Genomic DNA, 23,085 nt, shown 5'->3' with positions numbered 1-23,085 from the left:
GTTGAAGTGTACCTATGATGAACATTACAGGCCTCTCATCTTTTTAAGTGGGAGAACTTGCACGATTGGTGGCTGACTAAATACTTTTTTGCCCCACTGTAGTTATGATCCGGCTCCTCAACCATTTGCTCAAGAAAAAAAATTGTCCCACAGCTGAATGTAGTTGGAACCCCTGCTCTATTTCATACTCTAGAAGTAACTTATTTTAGTTTGATGCATTGTAGTGTGTCCTTGGATAATGTTTTGCCCCTAGATCTAGATGTGTGCAGCATAATGGACACACAGTAGGAGAAAAGCAAACCATTTATTCATTTGACCACAAAGCAAAAATAAATCACCAATACTTGAATATTTGGCCTCTTCAGCGAGCCAGTGCAACAGTTCCATGTACTGTCGGTAAGACACAGCCAGTCAGCAACTGCCAAGTCCACAGTGGCATCAGACTCTTAAACACAATATCTTAGCGTATGAGTTCTGATCTAGGGTCAGTATTGCTATTCAGATCATAATGAATAGAAAATGGGGGAACTGATGTTAGATCAGCACTCCTACTCAGACTCTTGTAGATACAGAACCAGTCATTTTAGACTGTGTAGAATCAGTACCAATGAAGGTCCTTCACAAGAAAGACCACAGAATGATGGACAGATACTCTTGTCTCTCAGAGGCCAAGTCCACCGGTAGGTAAACAAGAAGCCTGAGGCTGTGAAAGGAAGTCAGTGTTGGCATATAGAAACAGTCCTTTAACTTTCAGGACCTGGGTTTGCTTTTGAACACAAAATTACTGTGCTCAATTCAGTTTGTGGGGTACATCGGGTTTGATTGAGGTGTGCAGTTTTTACCACAACTTGACACAATGCAATAGCTTCTTCTGTTTAAAAAAATGTAAATACAAAATATAAAACTAGTTCCGCATCTCGAAATGGATGGTGGCAAATTGTTGCTCTGGATTGGTAGAAAAGTCACACCAGAATTCAACAGTATTTTAGAGTTCCAGTTGCAGAGAATTGTGGGACTTGCAGTCCTTTATGCCTGGATGGTGCTTTTAGCATTGAAGGCCAGGTAGTAGAGCAGGATACCGATGAGAACAGCCATAACCTCAGTAGCCACCCACGGGCCATTCCATGCACCCTAGAAACAACAGGACAACGCAGCACCAGTTAGGAAGGAATCTCAGATGAGAATGAAAAACACTAAATACGAATGTTCCATCATGTGCGAAGACACATAGAAGGTGCAACACAATTGATAAAAGTAAACAACTGGAGACACCATTTTTGAAGACTGAGGTGTTTGACAGAACAGTGCTACTTTAACTAGCAAAAACATGTCTGAGCTTTGTGTAACTAACATTTGCTAGCTAGATAAACATGTCAGGTAACTGTGGAAACAATTCACGTATTTCCAGTAAGTATGCGACCCACTGCTTTTTGCTACCAAATACAACACTGTCTCCAAAAATGGCAAGGTGCCTCCAGTAGTGTTCACTCCTCTGCTGTTTCTGACGTCTCCATTTTCTAAGCGTAATGCGTGTACTATAGACATGACTTTCTTTCATCGAGTATTCATTTGTTATTCTGTCTATGCTGACTCACCCTGTGATCCACATTGACAGAGAAGAGAGGCTTGATGGAGTCACTATCCTCATTGTTCCTCTGGGCCTAAAAAACAAACAAATATAAAACACACACAATTGCATAAGGCAATAGGTCATATCTGACAGTATGCACAAATATTTTACTCTGGACTCACACTTGCATAGATAAACAACAATCAAGAAATTGAGATCTCCCCTGGTGTTTGTATCTTTCAAACAGCATGCATGACCACTTATTGTTAGCCAATGTCAAAGCTTGCTAGCAAGAGCTGCCCTCTTACGATTGGAAATTGGAAATCGAAATTTGCATAAACTTGGAACTCGTGCTGTCTAGTCACCAAGCCGCTGTCTCCTCCTGCCATTGAACATTACTGGTAGCTAGATCGCTGATTATCTTGCCAAGTGTAAGTGATGCCGCATTCAAGACCACTAGGAACCTCTGAGTAAAAATGTGCTCACTTTTTGTTTTTGCGTAGAGCTTCGTATTTGATGATTCTGATCATTTCCAAGCAGGAAACTAATCCTTCTACGAGTTTCCAAGTCAGACATTTCAGGGTTGTCTTGAACGTGGCAAAAGTCCCCAGTTACACTCATAGATGAATAGGAATGAAACGCCTACCTTGCGCAAAGAGCTATAGGACTCCTCATCAAAGAATTTGACCTGGTATGTACCGGAGCTAGCCTGTTTGTGGGGCATGCTCCAGGACACCTGAGAAACACAGAGAGACAGAGCGAAGACATGACAAACTAAGTCATAAACCCACAGCATGTGTACAGAGTCTCAAGTGACTCTTGATAAGTGTATATTGGACATCCATAGTGTATGTCCACATCAGACCCATCTCTTACCTGGTACTTGCCAACATCCTGGCCTCTGGTCACGGGGAACTGTCTGCCATTGACGTCAGCATACAGAGCCACACTCTGTTGAAGAAATATACACATTTAGAGCGTGATGAGAAAAAGAGAGGCGTGTCTGTCTGTCGTGTCTAACTACAGTACCTGGGCGCCATTGGTGCAGGCCAGGCTGAGCTCCACGATAAAGACAGACTCAGAGGAGATAACGGCATCAGAGGTGGTGTAGGCAGAGGGGGTGATCACAGGGTCTGAACAGCTCTCTCCTAAACAACATGGGCAGAAATTACATCAAGCAGTCTTTGCTTGCCATCTTAATGTGAAGGTACTGTTCATTTCTACTCTGAGAGCCAAGCTAGTGCATAACAAAATAATTGACTTAGCTAGCCAACTATCTGGTGGTGCAGATTGATAAAATCTGCAAAATTGGGTTGAATAGAATGGCTACTGTGGCTAGCCACCTAGCTATCCAACCTTGTCAGCTAACATTCACCTTCTTATCCAGCTATCCAAATGCGGTGCATTTGGAAAGTACTCAAACCACTTGCCTTTCCCACATTTTGTTATGTTACAGCCTTATTCTAAAATTGATTAAATACATTTTTCCCTCATCAATCTACACACAATACCCCACAATTACAAAGTAAAAACAGGTTTTTAGAAATGTCAGCAAATGTATTACAAATAAAAACAAATAAGTATATAACTATTCAGACCCTTTGTTATGAGACTTGAAAATTAGCTCAGGTGCATCCTGTTTCCATGGATCATCCTGTTTCTACTACTTGATTACCACCTGTGGTAAATTCAATTGATTGGACATGATTTGTAAAGGCACACACCTGTTTATATAAAGGTCCCACAGTTGACAGTGCATGTCAGAGCAAAAACCAAGCCACGAGGTCGAAGGAATTGTCTGTAGAGCGCCGAGACAGGATTGTGTCGAGGCACAGCTTTGGGGAGTGGTACCAAAACATTTCTGCAGCACTGAAGGTCCCCAAGAACACAGTGGCCTCCATTATCCTTAAATGGAAGAAATTTGGAACCACCTTTCTAGAGCTGGCCGCCCGGCAAAACTGAGAAATCGGGGGAGAAGGGCCTTGGTCAGGGAGGTGACCAAGAACCCGATGGTCACTTGGACAGAACTCCAGAGTTCCTCTGTGGAGATGGGAGAACCTTCCAGAAGGACAACCAATCACGCCTTTATGGTAGAGTGGCCAGAAGGAAGCCACTACTCAGTAAAAAGGGACATGACAGCCAGCTTGTAATTTGCCAAAAGGCATGAGGAACAAGATTCTCTGGTCTGATGAAGCCGAAATGTAACTATTTGGCCTGAATGCCAAATGTCACATCTGGAGGAAACCTGGCACCATCATGCTTTGGGGTTGTTTTTCAGCGGCAGGGAGACTAGTCAGGATCGAGGGAAAGATTAACAGAGAAAGTACAGATATCCTTGACGAAAACCTGCTCCAGAACACTCAGGACCTCAGACTGGGGCGAATGTTCACCTTCCAACAGGACAACGACCCTAAGCACACAGCCAAGACAACACAGGAGTGGCTTTGGGACAAGTCTCAATGTCCTTGAGTGGTCCAGCCAGAGCCCGGACTGGAACCCAATCTAACAAATCTGGAGACTTTAAAATAGCTATGCAGCAACGCTCCGCATCCAATTTGACAGAGCATGAGAGGTTACACAGAGATGAAAGTGAGAAACTCCCAAACTTGAAGCATCATCCAAGACTCAAGGCTGTAATCCCTGCCAAAGGTACTTAAAAAAAAAAGTACTGAGTGAAGGTTCTGAATACTTTTGTAAATGTGATATTCCGTTTAAAATACATTTTGCAAACATTTCTAAAAACTGTCATTATGGAGTATTGTGTAGCGTTACAATTTGGAAAGTCAAGGGGTCTGAATACTTTCCAAATGCACTCTAGATTTCCTTGCCGCTAGCTAGTTACTGTTGCAATCTCTCTGAAATTACTCACCTGTGCACAAGCAGACAAGAGCAAGAAACGCGGCTATTCTGATCATCATGGTTGATTTCTCAAAATGTCTTTAACACGACAAAGACTTCCGCAGCTAATAATTTCAGCAGTTGTTACAGACACGTCTTCCTTCAAAAAGTCTACGTCGGCTTTTAGACTGTAACGCACCGTGTCATCGCAATGCACTTTGGGAACGTGGCTGTGTTGACACGTCATCTAATGGAGACTATAAAATGTATTTTATAGGTCAATTAGAATAAACTACACATTTCACGGTGTCTCACTTAAGTAAATAAGTCAAAAACATACTTCATGGTGGTAAAAGTATATTCAATATAAAAGTAGCATTCAAATATGGATGTAACAATGAGATACGCATTTCTGGGTTATTTCATTCCAGGTAGCATAGCCTAAACGTGTTTCTAGAGAGAGGGAGTTTATCACATCCAAGTTGGATTAAATAAAACCCTATTCCTGTTTGACTAACCCTCCTTTGCGTATTTCAGTCATTCCTAATCGTAACCTAAATCCTACTTCTACTGACAAGCAGTATTTGCACCCTACCTTTCATAACTCATATTGTGTCTACAGGTATGTTTACTAGTTTCAAAATAACTGCCTGGATATAAGTCCCGAATGGCACTCTATATAGCGCACTACTTTTTGACTAATTGTGCACTATACAAGGAATAGGGTGCCATTTGGGAAGTAATCCCTTAAATTTGCCTGCTTTGATGCCAATACGTTCCCTTGTTGCAGCATCTATTGCACTGAAATTTACCAAGCAATGTGTTGGATCTGGAAAAAGTATTACCCAACAAAAGTAGGCTTAGTACATGAAACCAAAATAAACAATTTCATTTAGCAGGTAAATGTGCTTGGGTTCACTCTAGATTTCAACCACTGTGTGTTAATGAGAGACAGTATATAGGTATTTGAGGTACAAACACATTGGTTGCTTTTGCGTACAACACAGAGATACATACACAAGTCTGGTTTAGTTTTTTCAAAGGATCAAGTGAAAAACAGTGTTTGACAAAGTATATAATATTTCGGTGTACAGTTGAGTTGTTCAAATGAAGACACCGTTGTTATAGAACATATGTAACAGAAAACAGTTAAATAGAACAGTAAAACAAAAACCTTGTCAAATAGATTGAATTGATCTAAAGACCACAGAAAGGACATTGGTAAATCATTTGATTTGATTTTGGGAAAGATGAGCAAAATCTGATAAAGATGATAACAGAAAGACAGAGACCCAAGTAAGTAAGCACTGCTGGACTGTGAGAAGAACATCAAAACATTTATTATCAAGATTGCAATACTGTGAGAAACAACTGTTTACACTCTTTCTTTGTCATTTGTACTGCGAGAAAATACTAAAACCGTTTCAACTCTCACAAATGACTACAGTGAACCCATTTACCCAAGAACAGTTGCTTAAATACAATCAAACAAAGCCAATATCTCCAGTGGAGCTGAATGTGTTGCAATCTAGCTATTATGTGCTGGGTTGTAGGATACACGTAGCGAGTAGCTATCATGTCCTGGGGTTAAACCTAAGAGATAGATCCTTGCTTTTACTTCACTACAGCATGCTATTACCGATGTAGAGTTTGGGCCTACTACTTCCTTTGTTTATGCACAAAGGTTAATGTGCGTGAACCGGCCAGGGAATGGTTATGAAAGACAGACTGGTGTGAAATTAATCATTGATACAGACATGAATACAAAGTAGAAGACAACTGATGAACACAATCTGCTAGTCTGAAAGAGGTGTGTGAGTGTGTGTAAAGTCAGGACTGATCCACTCCCACACGTCAACAACACAGAGGAGTATCACTATAGAAACAAACATGCACAAACACACACCCACTCACTTACTCAGCACACACATACAGTACATTACAGCTGTTTTAAACATACGAGACACATCCACAAATTGTGTGTGTGTGTTCAGAGCTCGCTGGTGAGAGGCCCCTTGCTCTGGATATTCCTCATGATAGCCTGGACCACCTCAGAGGTGGTGCCCTGCCCCCCAATGTCAGCTGTGTGCAACTGCAGGAGAAGAAGAATATTATTAGGCAGGATGATACTTGAGACATTTGTCAACGTCGCCATTATATCCCCCTCAGCTGTGTGCAACTGCAACATAACAGACAAATAACTAGTCACAAATTACATTCTACTCAAAGAAACAATATAGGTGAAACAGATAAATATAGCAAATAGAGCAAACATCATTCCATATTCTCCGTGACAGACAATCATATCTACTCTACACAATACATTTATTTCTGAATATTCTGTAATATTGCTCTCCCCAGGCCCCAGAATTACTATCAATCACACCCTCCTCAGAGGGATTCTACACCGATAATAAATCAGTGGGTACAATGGCAACATTTTGTACGATGAAGAGGCTCTATAGAGCAGCATACATTTGATTACAGGAGGGACAACTTGGCCTAGAGCAGGGTCGGCAACAGGCTGCCTGCAGGACGGAGTTGGCCCACGGGCAGCCTGTTGCCGACCCTGTGCTAGGCCAAGGGAGTGATTTTTATTTTGTTGGGGTCAATTTGCAATGTACAAATTATTAGAATTATGTTCCGGCCACCCGCCCATCCGCTCTGATTGGGCTGCGGCTGAATCTAGTTGCTTACCCCTGGCCCAGAGTGTAAAGGAGGAATTGGATACATTTCTAGCTAGAATGGCAGACAATTCAAATACTTGAAAGAATAAATGCTCTTCATTTGCATGCGCTCCATTGATAACTGTCCATACCCTCAGCAGGTCAGTCGGCAGTGAGGTGTGTGTGTATATACAGAGCAGTGACTTGTGTTAACTCAGGTGGGAGTATTGAGTAGTGTGATACAGGTGCAGGGAGGTGAGAGTATTGAGCAAGGGTGTATTCATTAGATCATAGCAAACAGTTGCAAAACATTTTGCAACACAAACAGTTTACTCCAAACGGAAAACATTTTACAATGACAAATTCAGTTAGGTCCCTCCCCATTTCATTCCGTTTGCTTTCATTTGGTTAAGGATTCTTGGATTCTTTAAAAAAAAAGTTTGACATTTAACCTTTATTTAACTAGGCAAGTCAGTTAAGAACAAATTCTTGTTTACAATGACGGCCAAACCCGGACGACGCTGGGACAATTGTGCGCCGCCCTAGGGGACTCCCAATCACGCCGGATGTGATACTATAGTGACTCCTCTTGCACTGAGATGCAGTGCCTTAGACTACTGCGCCACTCGAGAGTTCTTAGTGAATACACCCCTGGTGAGTGTATTGTGCAGTGAGGTGAGAGAACCTGACTTACCTGAGTCTCATTCATGGTTGTCAGGACTGCATTCCTGATCATAGTGGCATAATCATGGAGCCTGAGACGCACAGAAATACAATGAGTTGACTTTCATGCCATCTGTTCTGTTCAACTAGTTGACTGCTGCTCAGATAACACATACACATACACATGGTCATGGTTTAGAAACAGCGCCTTCATTAGACAATGCACGGGGTACCTACTTGAGGTGGTCCAGCATCATGCAGCTGGCCAGTAGCATGGCAGTGGGGTTAGCAATGTTCCTGTCAGCAATACTCTTCCCTGTGTTCCTGGTGGCCTGAAAGTCACATCGAGAAAAGACAGAGCGAGCATATCGAGAGATCATTGACATACTTGGCCAAGTCAACTGACTACTGTTTAAGTCCAGCATTCACTCCTCAATTTACAAACGCTAAGCCCTATTTGGAGTAAGATCCCAATGGGATCGAAACGTTGTCTGTTGTAAACCACTGTAGGAGCATCGTATTACATCAGAGTTGCAGACATTACAGGTGCCCAGTGGACTGACCGTTTCGAAGACAGCATAGTCGCGGCCGTAGTTAGCCCCTGGCACCAGCCCTGGCCCTCCCACCAGGCCAGCACACACGTTGCTGACCACGTTCCCATACAGGTTGGGCATCACCATCACATCAAACTGCTGGGGTTTGGACACCAGCTAGGGAATCAGAGGGGAATGGATAAATGACACTAATAAGCATGAGTAATATGGACAAAAGAGATATAAACTTTCTTAGCCTGGTCCCAGATGTGTTTGTACTGTCTTGCCAAGTGCCAACTCAGGGCAATATCAATGACAATATCAACGGCCATATGAGTTGGCGGGACAGCACAAACAGATCTGGGACCAGGTAAAAATGTTCTGGTGTGTCTGTATAATAAAGATAGCATTGGTTTTCATACCTGCATGGTGGTGTTGTCGACTATCATGGCATCAAAGGCAATGTCAGGGTACCCAGCAGCCACCTCTCTACAGCACTGCAGGAACAGACCATCTCCCAGCTTCCTGTGAAGGGGAGAATAACCCCTTGGTTGCATTCTGACTCTCTTCCCTTCTTCTTGAAGTGTCCACTTGACTTGTTCACTCCACCTCGTGCTTTTCAAAGTATTGGAATAGTGTACGCATGGGCTAGGGGGCGGGTGCAGTTACCACCATATTTCTTACACAACTCTGTTCCATTTAAATTTATGAGGGGGAGTGAACGAGTGCACACTTTGGGAAGAAGGGTACACAATTGGACCGCAGTCTCAAAGTGCTCAGAGTGTGAGTCATAACAGACAACGGGTGGAATACACATCTACACCTCGGCTGACTTCACTTACATAATGTTGGCCTTGTGGACGGCAGTGACCCTCTTGCGACCTTTCTCCCGGGCCAATTTAAAGGCATACTCAGCGATTCTTAGGGAGTTAGTCCGGGTGATGATCTTGAGACACTCCACCACCCCTGATACACTCTACAGGAGGAAGAGCAGAATGCTAACACAGGTTTTATAAAGCAAAGAGTGTGAATGAAAAAAAGAAAGGGATAAGTTGAGGGGCGTGTGAGTGTGTGCGTGCGTTCGCATGTGTGTCTGTGCGTCTGTGTGTGTAACCTCATGCTCCAGACTGCTGTACTCTCCCTCAGTGTTCTCCCTGATGATCATGATGTCAATGTTGTTGTGGCGAGTCTGGACTCCAGGGAGGGACTTACAGTGCATGACGTTGGCATACAGGTCCAAAGTGGTACTGGGGGACAGAGAGACGGGTGGAAACATTGTAAGCTGACAGGGCAGGACAGAAAGACGGGTGGAGACATTGTAAGCTGACAGGGCAGGACAGAGAGACTGGTGGAGACATTGTAAGCTGACAGGGCTGGACAGAGAGACGGGTGGAGACATTATAAGCTGACAGGGCTGGACAGAGAGACGGGTGGAGACATTATAAGCTGACAGGGCTGGACAGAGAGACGGGTGGAGACATTATAAGCTGACAGGGCTGGACAGAGAGACGGGTGGAGACATTATAAGGTGACAGGGCTGGACAGAGAGACGGGTGGAGACATTGTAAGCTGACAGGGCTGGACAGAGAGAGCCGCAGAGAAACAGACAATCGTTTGGCCTAAAGATAGGCAAACCGTGAGCAGAAATGGAGCACTCAAGCAAAATGTCCTCTGTCTTTTTAAATAAACCGTTGGATAGAAACCTTTACTTTACCGAAGGAGGTTGTTTCTGGACTTGTGGGAAGCAGGCAGGGTGTGGAGGGTTTCAATGTTACCTACAAACATAAACATGGTGACAGTGTTATAGGCATTCTATAGAATACAGACAATTGAGTGACACATTTGCAGTTATGGATAATTGGTTCTATAGCTGGAACCTGCCTACAATGTGAGTTTAAGAGCATGGTGCTATGAGCATTACAGTGTTTCTCCTACCTTTGAGGGCCACTCCATTACGGCGGATGGCAGTGATGGCATTGTTGATGTCATCCTCAGTAGCTGAGCAGACATTCACTACCTCAAAGTCCACCGGCACACAGCTGAACCTACAGAACCCAACAGACTCAGTCGTTTTACCTCAACTCATTGGTTGTACCACTACGTATATATGAGACATATGTCGATGTGTTTATAAGCTGTGAATAACATTTTAGGAACTTGGTAGCCACTCACTACTGCTTTAGTCCCATATACACTACTGTTCAAAAGTTTGGGGTCACTTAGAAATGTCCTTGTTTTTGAAAGAAAAGCACATTTCTTGTCCATATAAAAAACATCAAGATGATCAGAAATACAGTGTAGACATTGTTAATGTTGCAAATGACTATTGTAGCTGGAAACCGCTGATGTTATATGCAATATCTACATAGACATACAGAGGCCCATTATCAACAACCATCACTCCTGTGTTCCAATGGCACGTTGTGTCTGCTAATCCAAGTTTAGCATTTTGAAAGGCTAATTGATCCTCTGTCCAGTGTCTGTGTTCTTTTGCCAATCTTAATATTTTATTTATTTATTGGCCAGTCTGAGATATGGCTTTTTCTTTGCAATTCTACCTAGAAGGTCAGCATCCCAGAGTTGCCTCTTCACTGTTGACGTTGAGACTGGTGTTTTGTGGGTACTATTTAACGAAGTTGCCAGTTGAGGACTTGTGAGGCGTCAGTTTCTCAAACTAGACACTCTAATGTATTTGTCCACTTGCTCAGTTGTGCACCGGGGCCTCCCACTCCTCTTTCTATGGTTAGGGCCAGTTTGTTCTGTGAAGGGAGTAGTACACAGCATTGTACGAGATCTTCAGTTTCTTGGCAATTGCTCACATGGAATAGCCTTTATTTCTCAGAACAAGAATAGACTGACAAGTTTGATAAGACAGTTATTTGTTTCTGGCCATTTTGAGCCTGTAATCAAACCCACAAATGTTGATGCTCCAGATACTCAACTAGTCTAAAAAAGCCCAGTTTAATGGCTTCTTTAATCAGAACAGTTTTCAGCTGTGCTAACATAATTGCAAAGGGGTTTTCTAATGATCAATTAGCCTTTTAAAATTATAAACTTGGATTAGCTAACATCTGCTCACACTGCCCTACCCTGTGCTCTGACCTCTTTCTCCCCTCTCTCTCCAGATGAAATCTCGCGTCTTGTGACGGCCGGCCGCCCAACAACCTGCCCGCTTGACCCTATCCCCTCCTCTCTTCTCCAGACCATTTCCGGAGACCTTCTCCCTTACCTCACCTCGCTCATCAACTCATCCCTGACCGCTGGCTACGTCCCTTCCGTCTTCAAGAGAGCGAGAGTTGCACCCCTTCTGAAAAAACCTACACTCGATCCCTCCGATGTCAACAACTACAGACCAGTATCCCTTCTTTCTTTTCTCTCCAAAACTCTTGAACGTGCCGTCCTTGGCCAGCTCTCCCGCTATCTCTCTCAGAATGACCTTCTTGATCCAAATCAGTCAGGTTTCAAGACTAGTCATTCAACTGAGACTGCTCTTCTCTGTATCACGGAGGTGCTCCGCACTGCTAAAGCTAACTCTCTCTCCTCTGCTCTCATCCTTCTAGACCTATCGGCTGCCTTCGATACTGTGAACCATCAGATCCTCCTCTCCACCCTCTCCGAGTTGGGCATCTCCGGCGCGGCCCACGCTTGGATTGCGTCCTACCTGACAGGTCGCTCCTACCAGGTGGCGTGGCGAGAATCTGTCTCCTCACCACGCGCTCTCACCACTGGTGTCCCCAGGGCTCTGTTCTAGGCCCTCTCCTATTCTCGCTATACACCAAGTCACTTGGCTCTGTCATAACCTCACATGGTCTCTCCTATCATTGCTATGCAGACGACACACAATTAATCTTCTCCTTTCCCCCTTCTGATGACCAGGTGGCGAATCGCATCTCTGCATGTCTGGCAGACATATCAGTGTGGATGACGGATCACCACCTCAAGCTGAACCTCGGCAAGACGGAGCTGCTCTTCCTCCCGGGGAAGGACTGCCCGTTCCATGATCTCGCCATCACGGTTGACAACTCCATTGTGTCCTCCTCCCAGAGCGCTAAGAACCTTGGCGTGATCCTGGACAACACCCTGTCGTTCTCAACTAACATCAAGGCGGTGGCCCGTTCCTGTAGGTTCATGCTCTACAACATCCGCAGAGTACGACCCTGCCTCACACAGGAAGCGGCGCAGGTCCTAATCCAGGCACTTGTCATCTCCCGTCTGGATTACTGCAACTCGCTGTTGGCTGGGCTCCCTGCCTGTGCCATTAAACCCCTACAACTCATCCAGAACGCCGCAGCCCGTCTGGTGTTCAACCTTCCCAAGTTCTCTCACGTCACCCCGCTCCTCCGCTCTCTCCACTGGCTTCCAGTTGAAGCTCGCATCCGCTACAAGACCATGGTGCTTGCCTACGGAGCTGTGAGGGGAACGGCACCTCAGTACCTCCAGGCTCTGATCAGACCCTACACCCAAACAAGGGCACTGCGTTCATCCACCTCTGGCCTGCTCGCCTCCCTACCACTGAGGAAGTACAGTTCCCGCTCAGCCCAGTCAAAACTGTTCGCTGCTCTGGCCCCCAATGGTGGAACAAACTCCCTCACGACGCCAGGACAGCGGAGTCAATCACCACCTTCCGGAGACACCTGAAACCCCACCTCTTTAAGGAATACCTAGGATAGGATAAAGTAATCCTTCTCACCCCCCCCCCTTAAAAGATTTAGATGCACTATTGTAAAGTGGCTGTTCCACTGGATGTCATAAGGTGAATGCACCAATTTGTAAGTCGCTCTGGATAAGAGCGTCTGCTAAATGACTTAAATGTAAATGTAACATTGGGTCATTGGAACACAGGAGTGATGGCTGCTGATAATGGACCTCTGTAAGCCTATGTAGATATTCCATTAAAAATCAGCATCAACGTTAACAATGTCTAAAATTTCTGGTCAATTTTATTTTAATGGACAAAAAAAAAGTGATTTTCTTTCAAAGACAAGGAAACATCAGTGACCCCAAACTTTTGAACGGTAGTGTATATTTAATAAAAACAGCTTAATTAATGAACTGGTATAGGTGTTTATAAGCCATGAATGTTATAACCAGTTATAATAAACTTAAAGGAATAATCCACTCAAACTATATTTTGGTAATCCACTCATGATTTAGAACTTTCAAAATGCTAATTGTCACATCATCATGATGATCAAAACCCATCATCATGGGTTTTGATGTGACAAGTGACAGAGCGTTTTGAATGTTAAATATTTGAAAAACATTGTGGAACTGTATCAACAGTGGACTAATGCAACAAATACCAAAGGATAGTTTTAGAGTGGCTTGTTCCTTTAACAGATGTTCAGAGGTCCCAGCGACATATTAGTGGCTAACAGCTCATAAACATGTTATTGACTAGAGGTCGACCGATTATGCTTTTTCAACGCCGATACCGATACCAATTATTGGAGGACCAGAAAAGCCGATACCGATCAATCGGCCGATAAATAAAAAAAATTAAAATGTATTTGTAATAATGACAATTACAACAATACTGAATTAACACTTATTTTAACTTAATATAATACATCAATAAAATCAATTTAGCCTCAAGTAGATAATGAAACATGTTCAATTTGGTTTAAATAATGCAAAAACCGTGTTAGAGAAGAACGTTAAAGTGCAATATGTGCCATGTAAGAAAGCTAACCTTTCAGTTCCTTGCTCAGAACATGAGAGAATATGAAAGCTGGTGGTTCCTTTTAACATGAGTCTTCAATATTCCCAGGTAAGAAGTTTTAGGTTGTAGTTATTATAGGACTATTTCCCTCTTTACCATTTGTATTTCATTAACCTTTGACTATTGGATGTTCTTATAGGCACTTTACTATTGCCAGTGTAACAGTATAGCTTCCTTCCCTCTCCTCGCTCAAACCAGCAACACAACGACAACAGCCACCACATCGAAGCGTTACCCATGCAGAGCAAGGGAAACAACCACCCCAAGGCTCAGAGCGAGTGACATTTGAAACGCTATTAGCACAGGCTAACTATCCAGCCATTTCACTTCGGTCACACCAGCCTCATCTCGGGAGTTGATAGGTTTGAAGTCATAAACAGCGCAATGCTTGACGCACAATGAAGAGCTGCTGGCAAAACGCACGAAAGTGCTGTTTGAATGAATGTTTACACGCATGCTTCTGCCTACCACCACTCAATCAGATACTTACAGTGGGGAAAAAAAGTATTTAGTCAGCCACCAATTGTGCAAGTTCTCCCACTTAAAAAGATGAGAGGCCTGTAATTTTTTTATCATAGGTACACTTCAACTATGACAGACAAAATGAGAAAGAAAATCCAGAAAATCACATTGTAGGATTTTTAAAGAATTTATTTGCAAACTATGCTGGAAAACTTTGGTCAATAACAAAAGTTTCTCAATACTTTGTTATATACCCTTTGTTGGCAATGACAAACGTTTTCTGTAAGTCTTCACAAGGTTTTCACACACTGTTGCTGGTATTTTGGCCCATTCCTCCATGCAGATCTCCTCTAGAGCAGTGATGTTTTGGGGCTGTTGCTGGGCAACACGGAATTTCAACTCCCTCCAAAGATTTTCTATGGGGTTGAGATCTGGAGACTGGCTAGGCCACTCCAGGACCTTGAAATGCTTCTTACGAAGCCACTCCTTCGTTGCCCGGGCGGTGTGTTTGGGATCATTGTCATGCTGAAAGACCCAGCCACGTTTCATCTTCAATGCCCTTGCTGATGGAAGGAGGTTTTCACTCAAAATCTCACGATACATGGCCCCATTCATTCTTTCCTTTACACGGATCAGTTGTCCTGGTCCCTTTGCAGAAAAACAGCCCCAAAGCATGATGTTTCCACCCCCATGCTTCACAGTAGGTATGGTGTTCTTTGGATGCAACTCAGCATTCTTTGTCCTCCAAACACCACGAGTTGAGTTTTTACCAAAAAGTTATATTTTGGTTTCATCTGACCATATGATATTCTCCCAATCTTCTTCTGGATCATCCAAATGCTCTCTAGCAAGCTTCAGACGGGCATGGACATGTACTGGCTTAAGCAGGGGGACACGTCTGGCACTGCAGGATTTGAGTCCCTGGCGGCGTAGTGTATTACTGATGGTAGGCTTTGTTACTTTGGTCCCAGCTCTCTGCAGGTCATTCACTAGGTCCCACCCTGTGGTTCTGGGATTTTTGCTCACCGTTCTTGTGATAATTTTGACCCCACGGGGTGAGATCTTGCGTGGAGCCCCAGACCGAGGGAGATTATCAGTGGTCTTGTATGTCTTCCATTTACTAATAATTGCTCCCACAGTTGATTTCTTCAAACCAAGCTGCTTACCTATTGTAGATTCAGTCTTCCCAGCCTGGTGCAGGTCTACAATTTTTGTTTCTGGTGTCCTTTGACAGCTCTTTTGTCTTGGCCTTAGTGGAGTTTGGAGTGTGACTGTTTGAGGTTGTGGACAGGTGTCTTTTATACTGATAACATGTTCAAACAGGTGCCATTAATACAGGTAACGAGTGGAGGACAGAGGAGCCTCTTAAAGAAGAAGTTACAGGTCTGTGAGAGCCAGAACTCCTGCTTGTTTGTAGGTGACCAAATACTTACTTTCCACCATAATGGTCCTTCTGTAGCTCAGTTGGTAGAGCATGGCGCTTGTAACGCCAGGGTAGTGGGTTCGATTCCCGGGACCACCCATACGTAGAATGTATGCACACATGACTGTAAGTCGCTTTGGATAAAAGCGTCTGCTAAATGGCATATATTATTATTATTATATTATAAATAAATTCATTAAAAAAATCCTACAATGTGATTTTCTGGATTTTTTCCCCCACCATTTTGTCTGTCATAGTGGAAGTGTACCTATGATGAAAATTACAGGCCTCATCTTTTTAAGTGGGAGAACTTGCCCAATTGGTGGCTGACTAAATACTTTTTTTGCCCCACTGTAGATACTTGTATGCTCAGTCATGTGCAACACAGGACACGCTAGATAATATCTAGTAATATCATCAACCATGTGTAGTTAACTAATGATTATGATTGATTGTTTTTTATAAGATAAGTTTAATGCTAGCTAGTGCAACGAGAGGGAGGCAGGTCGTTATTGCGTTGGACTAGTTAACTGTAGGGTTGCAAGATTGGATCCCCCGAGCTGACAAGGTGAAAATGTGTCTTTCTGCCCCTGAACGGGGCAGTTAACCCACCGTTCCTAGGTCGTCATTGAAAATAAGAATGTGTTCTTAATTGACTTGTCTAGTTAAATAAAGGTATAAATAAAAAGGTGAAAAAAAAATGAATAAAAAAAAAATTGCCGCCCAAAAATACAGATTTCCGATTGTTTTGAAAACTTGAAATCGGCCCTAATTAATCGACCATTCCGATTAATCGGTCAACCTCTATTATCGACTGTTATAATACACACTTGACTGACCTGAAGAGCTCCCTGACGTGATTGAGAAGTTCTGGTCCAATACCATCTCCAGGTATGAGAGTTACAGTGTGTCTGCCACCATACTTTGCAGGAGGGGGCTGAAATGTATACATTTGTCATCTTTGTGTATTGTTCTGCCAGAGTTACCATGCTATGTTTGTGTGGCAATTGTGTGAATAAGGTATGTTGTTTGTTATGTGTAACATGGGTATGTGGAGGCCTGTAACATGATGTGATGGGATGCAATCTGGTACTTACAATGATTTGTCCCTGTTAGTTGTAGAAACACAGCCGGAAAAGCGGAACAATACAGTGAGAGATTAGCAAACCACCTGAAATCCAACAGTTGCCCTCCCCCTCAGATTGGTAGGTCATCCCTGATTCCCTCTCCCCAATGTGGTCCCAAAAATTTATAAAGGGGCGTGATCAGGTTGCACAGGCTCAGCTGGATGCTGATAATTGGGTTCGTTAGCAGAGTTAGCTAGCTTGCTTTGTCACACCAAATCAACACAACAATAATCAATACCAAGCAGAAGTTTTTAGAGTTCCGTCTGAATGTCCCTCAGAAACATTTTCATCTGACAGAGTGGCAGTGTGAAGCTTGTTCTGGTCATAGTAAAATACCTGGGTAGGCTAGCTACATCACACAACTTACACTACCTTGTTAGTATGATGCTTCAAATAGACATAGTTGACAGCAACCCGTATGATTTCTGATAATCAAGTGCACCAGGCAACTCGTGTAGCTAAAATGTCAAGTGTTAAGAGGCCTAGCTGAGTTGCGGCGACTACATTGAGTCGCTGTCAGTCGATGCGAGGAAACAATCACTGGTTGTATTTGACGAAGGTTTTATTAAAAAGTATTGATTCAGCAAAAAAAGAAAGGTACACGGTAAGAGTTTAAGAATGTACATTTTTACAAGTATCGACTGACAGCGATTCGAAGTCGGAGGTTCAGTACAGTGGTCTCCGCTCAACTCCAGTGATGTGATGTACATTGTGGAGTTGAGGAAAAACTTGGCTAGAAGAGGCCTAACTCTGCCAGCCAGCATTCACAAGATTTAGGTAACACCACAGATAATCTAGTTGATACCGATTCCGAGATGGGCACTCACTACTGTTGACTTCTCTCTGCGACTGCTCACTGTGGCTCCAAAAACCTGAGTAAACAAAACAGGGCGTTAGCTCAATTTGTGGATTCTGTGGTTATTAAGGACCTGCGAGGCTTTCTAATAGTGATACACATTCAACAGTACAGTATGAATGTATTTTTATTTATCTGACCTTTATTTAACTAGGCAAGTCAGTTAAGAACAAATTCTGCAAACAAAAATGATGAGGAGATAGCAGGGGTGTAATCATTACTGATGCTAACCAGGGGTGTAATCATTACTCCAAACGTTTTGCAACGAAAACTAGCGTTTATGTTTCACTATATCGGCGGAGGGATTCATCCGAGGTGAGGATTTACAGATTTACTCCCGTGTACACCTGTGTCATTACTGGGGCCTGCCCCTATATATAGACCCCATGGCCGCAACAGGAGTTCTCTTTTATTTTCTCGGTTGACGTCCGTATGGTTTGAGGTACAAAGTTCCCTTGGTAAGTCACTGGTAAGTGTAATATCTTGCGTGGAATTATACTCACTGGCTGTTTGCAGCCTGGAGCAGCTGGCCATATGGCCAGCCCATCATCTGGAGAGCTCTACTCGCTGCGGGCTGTTGATCTGTATCTTCCGCCCGTGGTTTGTCGTGCTTATGTTTCAGAAGTGTTACACTACGACTCCGTGTGCATCCATTAATATATTGGTGGCTCTTGCTGCCACAGAATGTATTTACTTTACACAACTTGCGGACTGGCTTGTTCTGTGTGTTGTGAATCGCTTTAATTACCCTGCAGGGTTTTTTTTCTTGTTCTTTGCCTTGCAGAATGTAAGAGTATCGTGGTGGGCTTCCACTACGTTGAGACATTAACTTTGGAGTTCCTTAAAACGGAGTAACTCCATCATATGGTTCTGTTTTTTGTTTCCTGCTTGGATATTAAACCGGCTAGGTAATATGGCAGTTGGCAAAAAAAAAAAAAAACACAAATTTGCAGAGGTATCCCTCACCGGGTTCCTATTCCTCCAAGCGGGTCACATCGGACCCCTGCTCCTTGGCCTTGCTGGCTTGGCTGAGCTTATGGTTTCCCTTTGGGATCGGTGTGATAGTAGCCTCCCCCTGGAGATCCGTATACCTCGTGTGTGCACTGCCTGGGTTTGAGCCACGCGGAGAGGGTGGTGGAGCGCCCTACTGGTTGCCTGTTTTGTGTGGTGTTCTCAGAACGCCTGCGCCTGAGAGGTGAGGCCTCTGCCTGGGGGCGCTTCCGACTCACAGCAGAGACTGGACCACGGAGTTGTGTTGCAGGTGCAGAGTCACTCGGCCTCTGGGAGTACCCGAACACGGACACCGTGATAGCTGCCATGGTCCTCCCAGACTGGGAGATTATAGGGTGGAACCTGCCACTGAAGCTGGGACTTGAAAGCCACATATGGGTCCCTCTGCTCTTTTGGCCTCCAACGCGACCATGCTGCGATGGAGTTGTTTCGCCTGCTTTCCCTGCTCCAGGGGGATGTGGCCCGCTCCAACGGATGGGCCACGGCGCAGGTGGTTACCTCCCGGCACAGTCTCTCTCTGTCTGGCCTAATCCCGTCTGCCAGCTGCTCTCCAGAACACATTTGTCACTCTCCCCATCACCCCAGGGCTGACGTTTGGCCCAGGGGTTAATGACATTCTGGAGCAGACCGATAAGGTTCGTAGGGCCTGGGAGACCCTGAGACGGTTCATGCCGCCTCCTCAGTTCCCGGGTCCAAGGCAGTAGGACCGTCGCCACCCACCTGCACCCGAACTACGGTGGGGTCCCTCTCCTGCCCCATCGCCTCGTGCTGAGGGACGACAACAGCAGGGAGGGGCACAGCGTGCGGTGGAGCTACAACCTCACCGACATAGGGACGTGCCTGGGGGACCCAGGAGCTCTGGGCGCCAGAGGAGAGGTGGGTCCTGACCAGACCCGACACACCCTTTCCCGGCCACTTCTCCCGGTCTCAAAGGGCAAAGTGGGAGGAGTGTGTGGAGTCCCCATGGGCGTTGTCCACAATGCTCAAGCAGTACCGAATCCAATTACGGTACCCCTGGACAAGGGTTCCATCCGCAGGATGGCTAGGTGGGTTCTACTCTCTTATTTTGTGGTCCCAAAAAGAGGATGGTTTAGACTGATTCTGGACCTCAATGGGTACGTGAAGGTACTGAGGTTCCACATGCTGTCCCTAGCCTGCATGTTGCAGGCTGTGTCCAGAGACCAGAGGTTTGTGACGCTGGACCCAAGGGATGCATATTTTCATGTTCCTGTTCACCCAGCTCATTAAAAGTACCTCCAATTCACTTTTGATGGGAGGGCTTACGAATTCATGGTTCTTCCCTTCGGCCTCTCCTTGACACCTCGCACTTTCACAAAGTGCATGGATGCTGTCCTGGCACCTCTCGCGTCCCTGGGGTTGTTGATCCTCAATTACCTGGATTGGCTGATTTGTGCCCCGACCAGGACCCAGGTCCTGTCAGACAGAGACATGCTACTGACCCACATCGGCGGGCTGGGCATTACTGTAAACGACAAGAAGAGTCATCTGACGCCCACCCAGAGGGTGGCCTTCGTTGGCATGGAACTGGACTCAGTCGTCATGAGAGCACGCCTGCCCACCAGAAGGGTTCAGGCGATCTTATCTTGCCTGGACCACTTTCGGCAGGTGCAGGTGGTATCCGCCCTAACCTGCCAATGCCCGTTGGGCTTGCTGATGGCGGTCTCATTGTTGATTCCCCTGGGCCTGCTCCATCTACGGCCTCTTCAACGGTGGTTCAACTCCCACCGGCTGCACCTAAAGCACCACCGTCAGCTGCGGGTGACCGCACAGTGCCTCAGGGCATTGTTGAGGTGGCGCTGTCACTCCTTTCTCTCGGGTAGGGTGGAGATGCTGAGGATGTGTTGTCTGGTCAGCTGGTCAGCACAGACACCTCCCAGATCAGCTAGGGGGGGTCGAACCAAGGGCAGGTCGGCCAACGGCTGTTGGCTACCCCCTTGGAGTGGCAGGCACATTAACACACTGGAGTGGCGAGCTGTACTGTTGGCCCTGCAGTCTTTCCTTCCACACCTGAAAGGAAGAAATGTCCTTGTGAAAACGGACAACACCACAGTGGTGGCTTACATCAACCATCAGCGTGGACTGAGGTCCCACCGCCTCCATCTTATGGCACGGGAGCACCTTCTCTGGGCTCAGGGACGTCTAGCATCTCTACGCGCACGTACCTGGCATCCTGAATGTGGCAGCAAAATATGCTCTCGAGGGAGGCCCCGCCACCTTGGGACTGGAGCCTACATCCCCAGGTGGCGCAGCACCTGTGGGACAAGTTTGGGATGGTGCAGTGGACCTGTTTGCCTCCCTGGACAACGCACACTTCCCTTTGTGTTACTCCATGTCGGCGCCACCAGGGCCTCTGGGCTCGGATGCTCTGGCTTACGATTGGCCAGGGATGGAGCTTTTCTCATTCCCCCCTTTTCCCCTGATCCAGGCTGTGCTGGACAGGACCAGGATGACAGAGCATTGTCTGCTTCTGGTGGCCACATACTGGCCCAGGCGACCCTGGTTCAGCCTTCTCCTGTCCCTGTTGTTGGGACACCTTGGCAACTTCCCATGAGACCGGACCTGCTGTCTCAAGCCGGGGGAACTCTGAGGAACCAGAGGCCGCACTGCCTCAGTCTGTGGGCTTGGCCACTGAATGGCAACAATGGTCCATGTTAAGACTACAGGAGGGTGTAATGAACACCATGCAGAGCGCAAGGGCACCGGCTACAACCGCGGCATACCAGTTGCGCTGGCGGTTGTTCTGCTCTTGGTGCACTGGTATTGAGGTTGTGCCCGAGTCATGCGGGGTGCAGTATGTCCTCCAATACCTGCAGTCTCGCTTGGATGAGGGCTTGGCAGCCTCTACACTGAGAGGGTATTTGGCTGCAATATCTGCCTGCCATGTGGGGTGGATGGAGAGGCCAGTGGGGCGCCATCCCTTGGTCTCCAGGTTTATGAAGGGGGTTAGTCGTCTGCGTCCAACTAGAACCTTCTCAATAGCGAGCTGGGATATGGATCTGGTCTTGGCAGCTTTGGCAAAGCTGGTTCTGTCAGACAGGCATGTGAACATCCCTTTTACCCTGTCTGCTTATGACCCCCAGGCAGTGGCGGGGGAGTCTGGGCCTCCCTCCGGCATGCTGTGCCCTGAGGGCACTGGCTGCCTATGTGGAGCGGACACGGTCAGTGAGAACAACAGACCAGCTCTTTGTCTGCTATGGTGAGAGGGTCCTGGGCTACCAAAGCAGAGGCTCTCTCACTGGATAGTGGACACGATTACGACAGCATAGCTCCTGGCTGGCAAGCCAGTGCTGGGATCTGTGGTGGCACATTCAACACGAGGTGTGGCTGTGTCCTGAGATCCACTGAAAGGAGTGCCCCTCGCTGATATCTGTGCTGCTGCCAGCTGGGCTTCCTCTCGCACCTTTGCTAGGTTACTATCGGGTAAATGTGGCACCTCCCTCTGCGGTTGGTTCAGCCGTCCTGGGCGTCGCCTCCCCTTCCGGGGACTGTGCCGGGACCCCCCTTCCACATTGATAGCACCTGAGTCTCAGTCTGTATGTATGTAACCACAGTTATGTGAGCTATATTGATCAATCCAAGCCTCTACAGTGCTAGAGGTGCCTCAAAAATGATGTAGAGAACGTCTTGCGGCCATGGGGTCTATATATAGGGGCGGACCCCAGCCGTGACACAGTAAATCCTCACCTCGGATGTATCTCTCCACCAGAGTGATAACAATATATTGGAGTGATCCATATAGCTCACATAACCTTGGTTACATACATAACCTTCGTTTTATTGTCCAGGCAAAGAGGGCGGGACCTACCTGAATCTGTCCAATAGAAACGCTACATTCTGTTGAAAAAAAAAACGTTTTGTAACTGTTTGGAGTATTGACTGCACCCCAGGAAGCTAGCACGCTAACCAGATATGACCTTGTGTTTTAGTCAAGAAACACTTTCTTTCAAGCCTAGTTTTATGTAGTTCCTTTATCATCATAACTATTTATCATAAAAAACGGTCTTACTTTTGCCGTCGTTGCCAACCGTCCACCCCAAATGGGTTTGATGATTTTGGACATTGAGAGCACTGCACTGGAGGCGGCCATCTTGATGAAATCTGACTGACAGCGTGCACGCACATTTGCTCGTGCCCACACAGCAGAGATAATATTGGGGGAGTTCGTTTTGCATCGCCCGATGCACCGGGTGAGT

The 23,085-nt window shown here is 45.7% G+C and overlaps 2 protein-coding genes across 3 annotated transcripts; both read right to left on the bottom strand.

The window, feature by feature from the left end:
* Positions 1-290: 290 nt before the first annotated feature.
* LOC118360132 (translocon-associated protein subunit delta-like) lies at positions 291-4,612 on the bottom strand. The gene is made up of 6 exons (XM_035739302.2): positions 4,440-4,612; positions 2,600-2,718; positions 2,447-2,521; positions 2,217-2,306; positions 1,596-1,661; positions 291-1,131 (listed from the first exon to the last, which is right to left on the bottom strand). The coding sequence occupies exons 1-6, from the start codon at positions 4,486-4,488 to the stop codon at positions 1,027-1,029; spliced, it is 504 nt and encodes a 167-aa protein (XP_035595195.1). The 5' UTR covers positions 4,489-4,612; the 3' UTR covers positions 291-1,026.
* A 1,112-nt stretch (positions 4,613-5,724) lies between these two features.
* Positions 5,725-23,079, bottom strand: LOC118360130 (isocitrate dehydrogenase [NAD] subunit gamma, mitochondrial-like). Of its 2 annotated transcripts, XM_035739294.2 has the most exons (13): positions 22,899-23,079; positions 22,698-22,726; positions 17,832-17,876; positions 16,717-16,814; positions 10,206-10,315; positions 9,985-10,045; positions 9,385-9,517; positions 9,113-9,246; positions 8,693-8,795; positions 8,301-8,447; positions 7,975-8,069; positions 7,769-7,829; positions 5,725-6,500 (listed from the first exon to the last, which is right to left on the bottom strand). In XM_035739294.2, exons 1-13 carry the CDS (start codon positions 23,062-23,064, stop codon positions 6,399-6,401), a joined length of 1,284 nt encoding a protein of 427 aa, XP_035595187.1. In that variant the 5' UTR covers positions 23,065-23,079; the 3' UTR covers positions 5,725-6,398. The 2 variants fall into 2 exon arrangements, with proteins under 2 accessions (XP_035595187.1, XP_035595189.1); XM_035739296.2 differs by lacking the exon at positions 22,698-22,726 and having other exon boundaries at positions 22,899-23,051.
* Positions 23,080-23,085: the final 6 nt, after the last annotated feature.

The sequence above is a fragment of the Oncorhynchus keta genome, chromosome 27, assembly GCF_023373465.1.
Source record: "Oncorhynchus keta strain PuntledgeMale-10-30-2019 chromosome 27, Oket_V2, whole genome shotgun sequence".
Taxonomy (NCBI): domain Eukaryota; kingdom Metazoa; phylum Chordata; class Actinopteri; order Salmoniformes; family Salmonidae; genus Oncorhynchus; species Oncorhynchus keta.
Note: the sequence above shows the minus strand (reverse complement) of the source record. Positions and strands in the feature narration are given on the sequence as shown.

Excerpts from the sequence above, each read along its gene's own strand:
- LOC118360132 (XM_035739302.2), bottom strand. The coding sequence starts at position 4,488 with ATGATGATCAGAATAGCCGCGTTTCTTGCTCTTGTCTGCTTGTGCACA. Across the intron at positions 2,307-2,446 it reads AGGATGTTGGCAAGTACCAG|GTGTCCTGGAGCATGCCCCA; the intron begins GTAAGAGATGGG and ends TGTGTTTCTCAG. Across the intron at positions 1,132-1,595 it reads CTGTCAATGTGGATCACAGG|GGTGCATGGAATGGCCCGTG; the intron begins GTGAGTCAGCAT and ends TGTTGTTTCTAG.
- LOC118360130 (XM_035739294.2), bottom strand. The coding sequence starts at position 23,064 with ATGCAAAACGAACTCCCCCAATATTATCTCTGCTGTGTGGGCACGAGC. Across the intron at positions 10,046-10,205 it reads TAATGGAGTGGCCCTCAAAG|GTAACATTGAAACCCTCCAC; the intron begins GTAGGAGAAACA and ends TTATGTTTGTAG. Across the intron at positions 8,796-9,112 it reads GTCCACAAGGCCAACATTAT|GAAGCTGGGAGATGGTCTGT; the intron begins GTAAGTGAAGTC and ends TCCCCTTCACAG.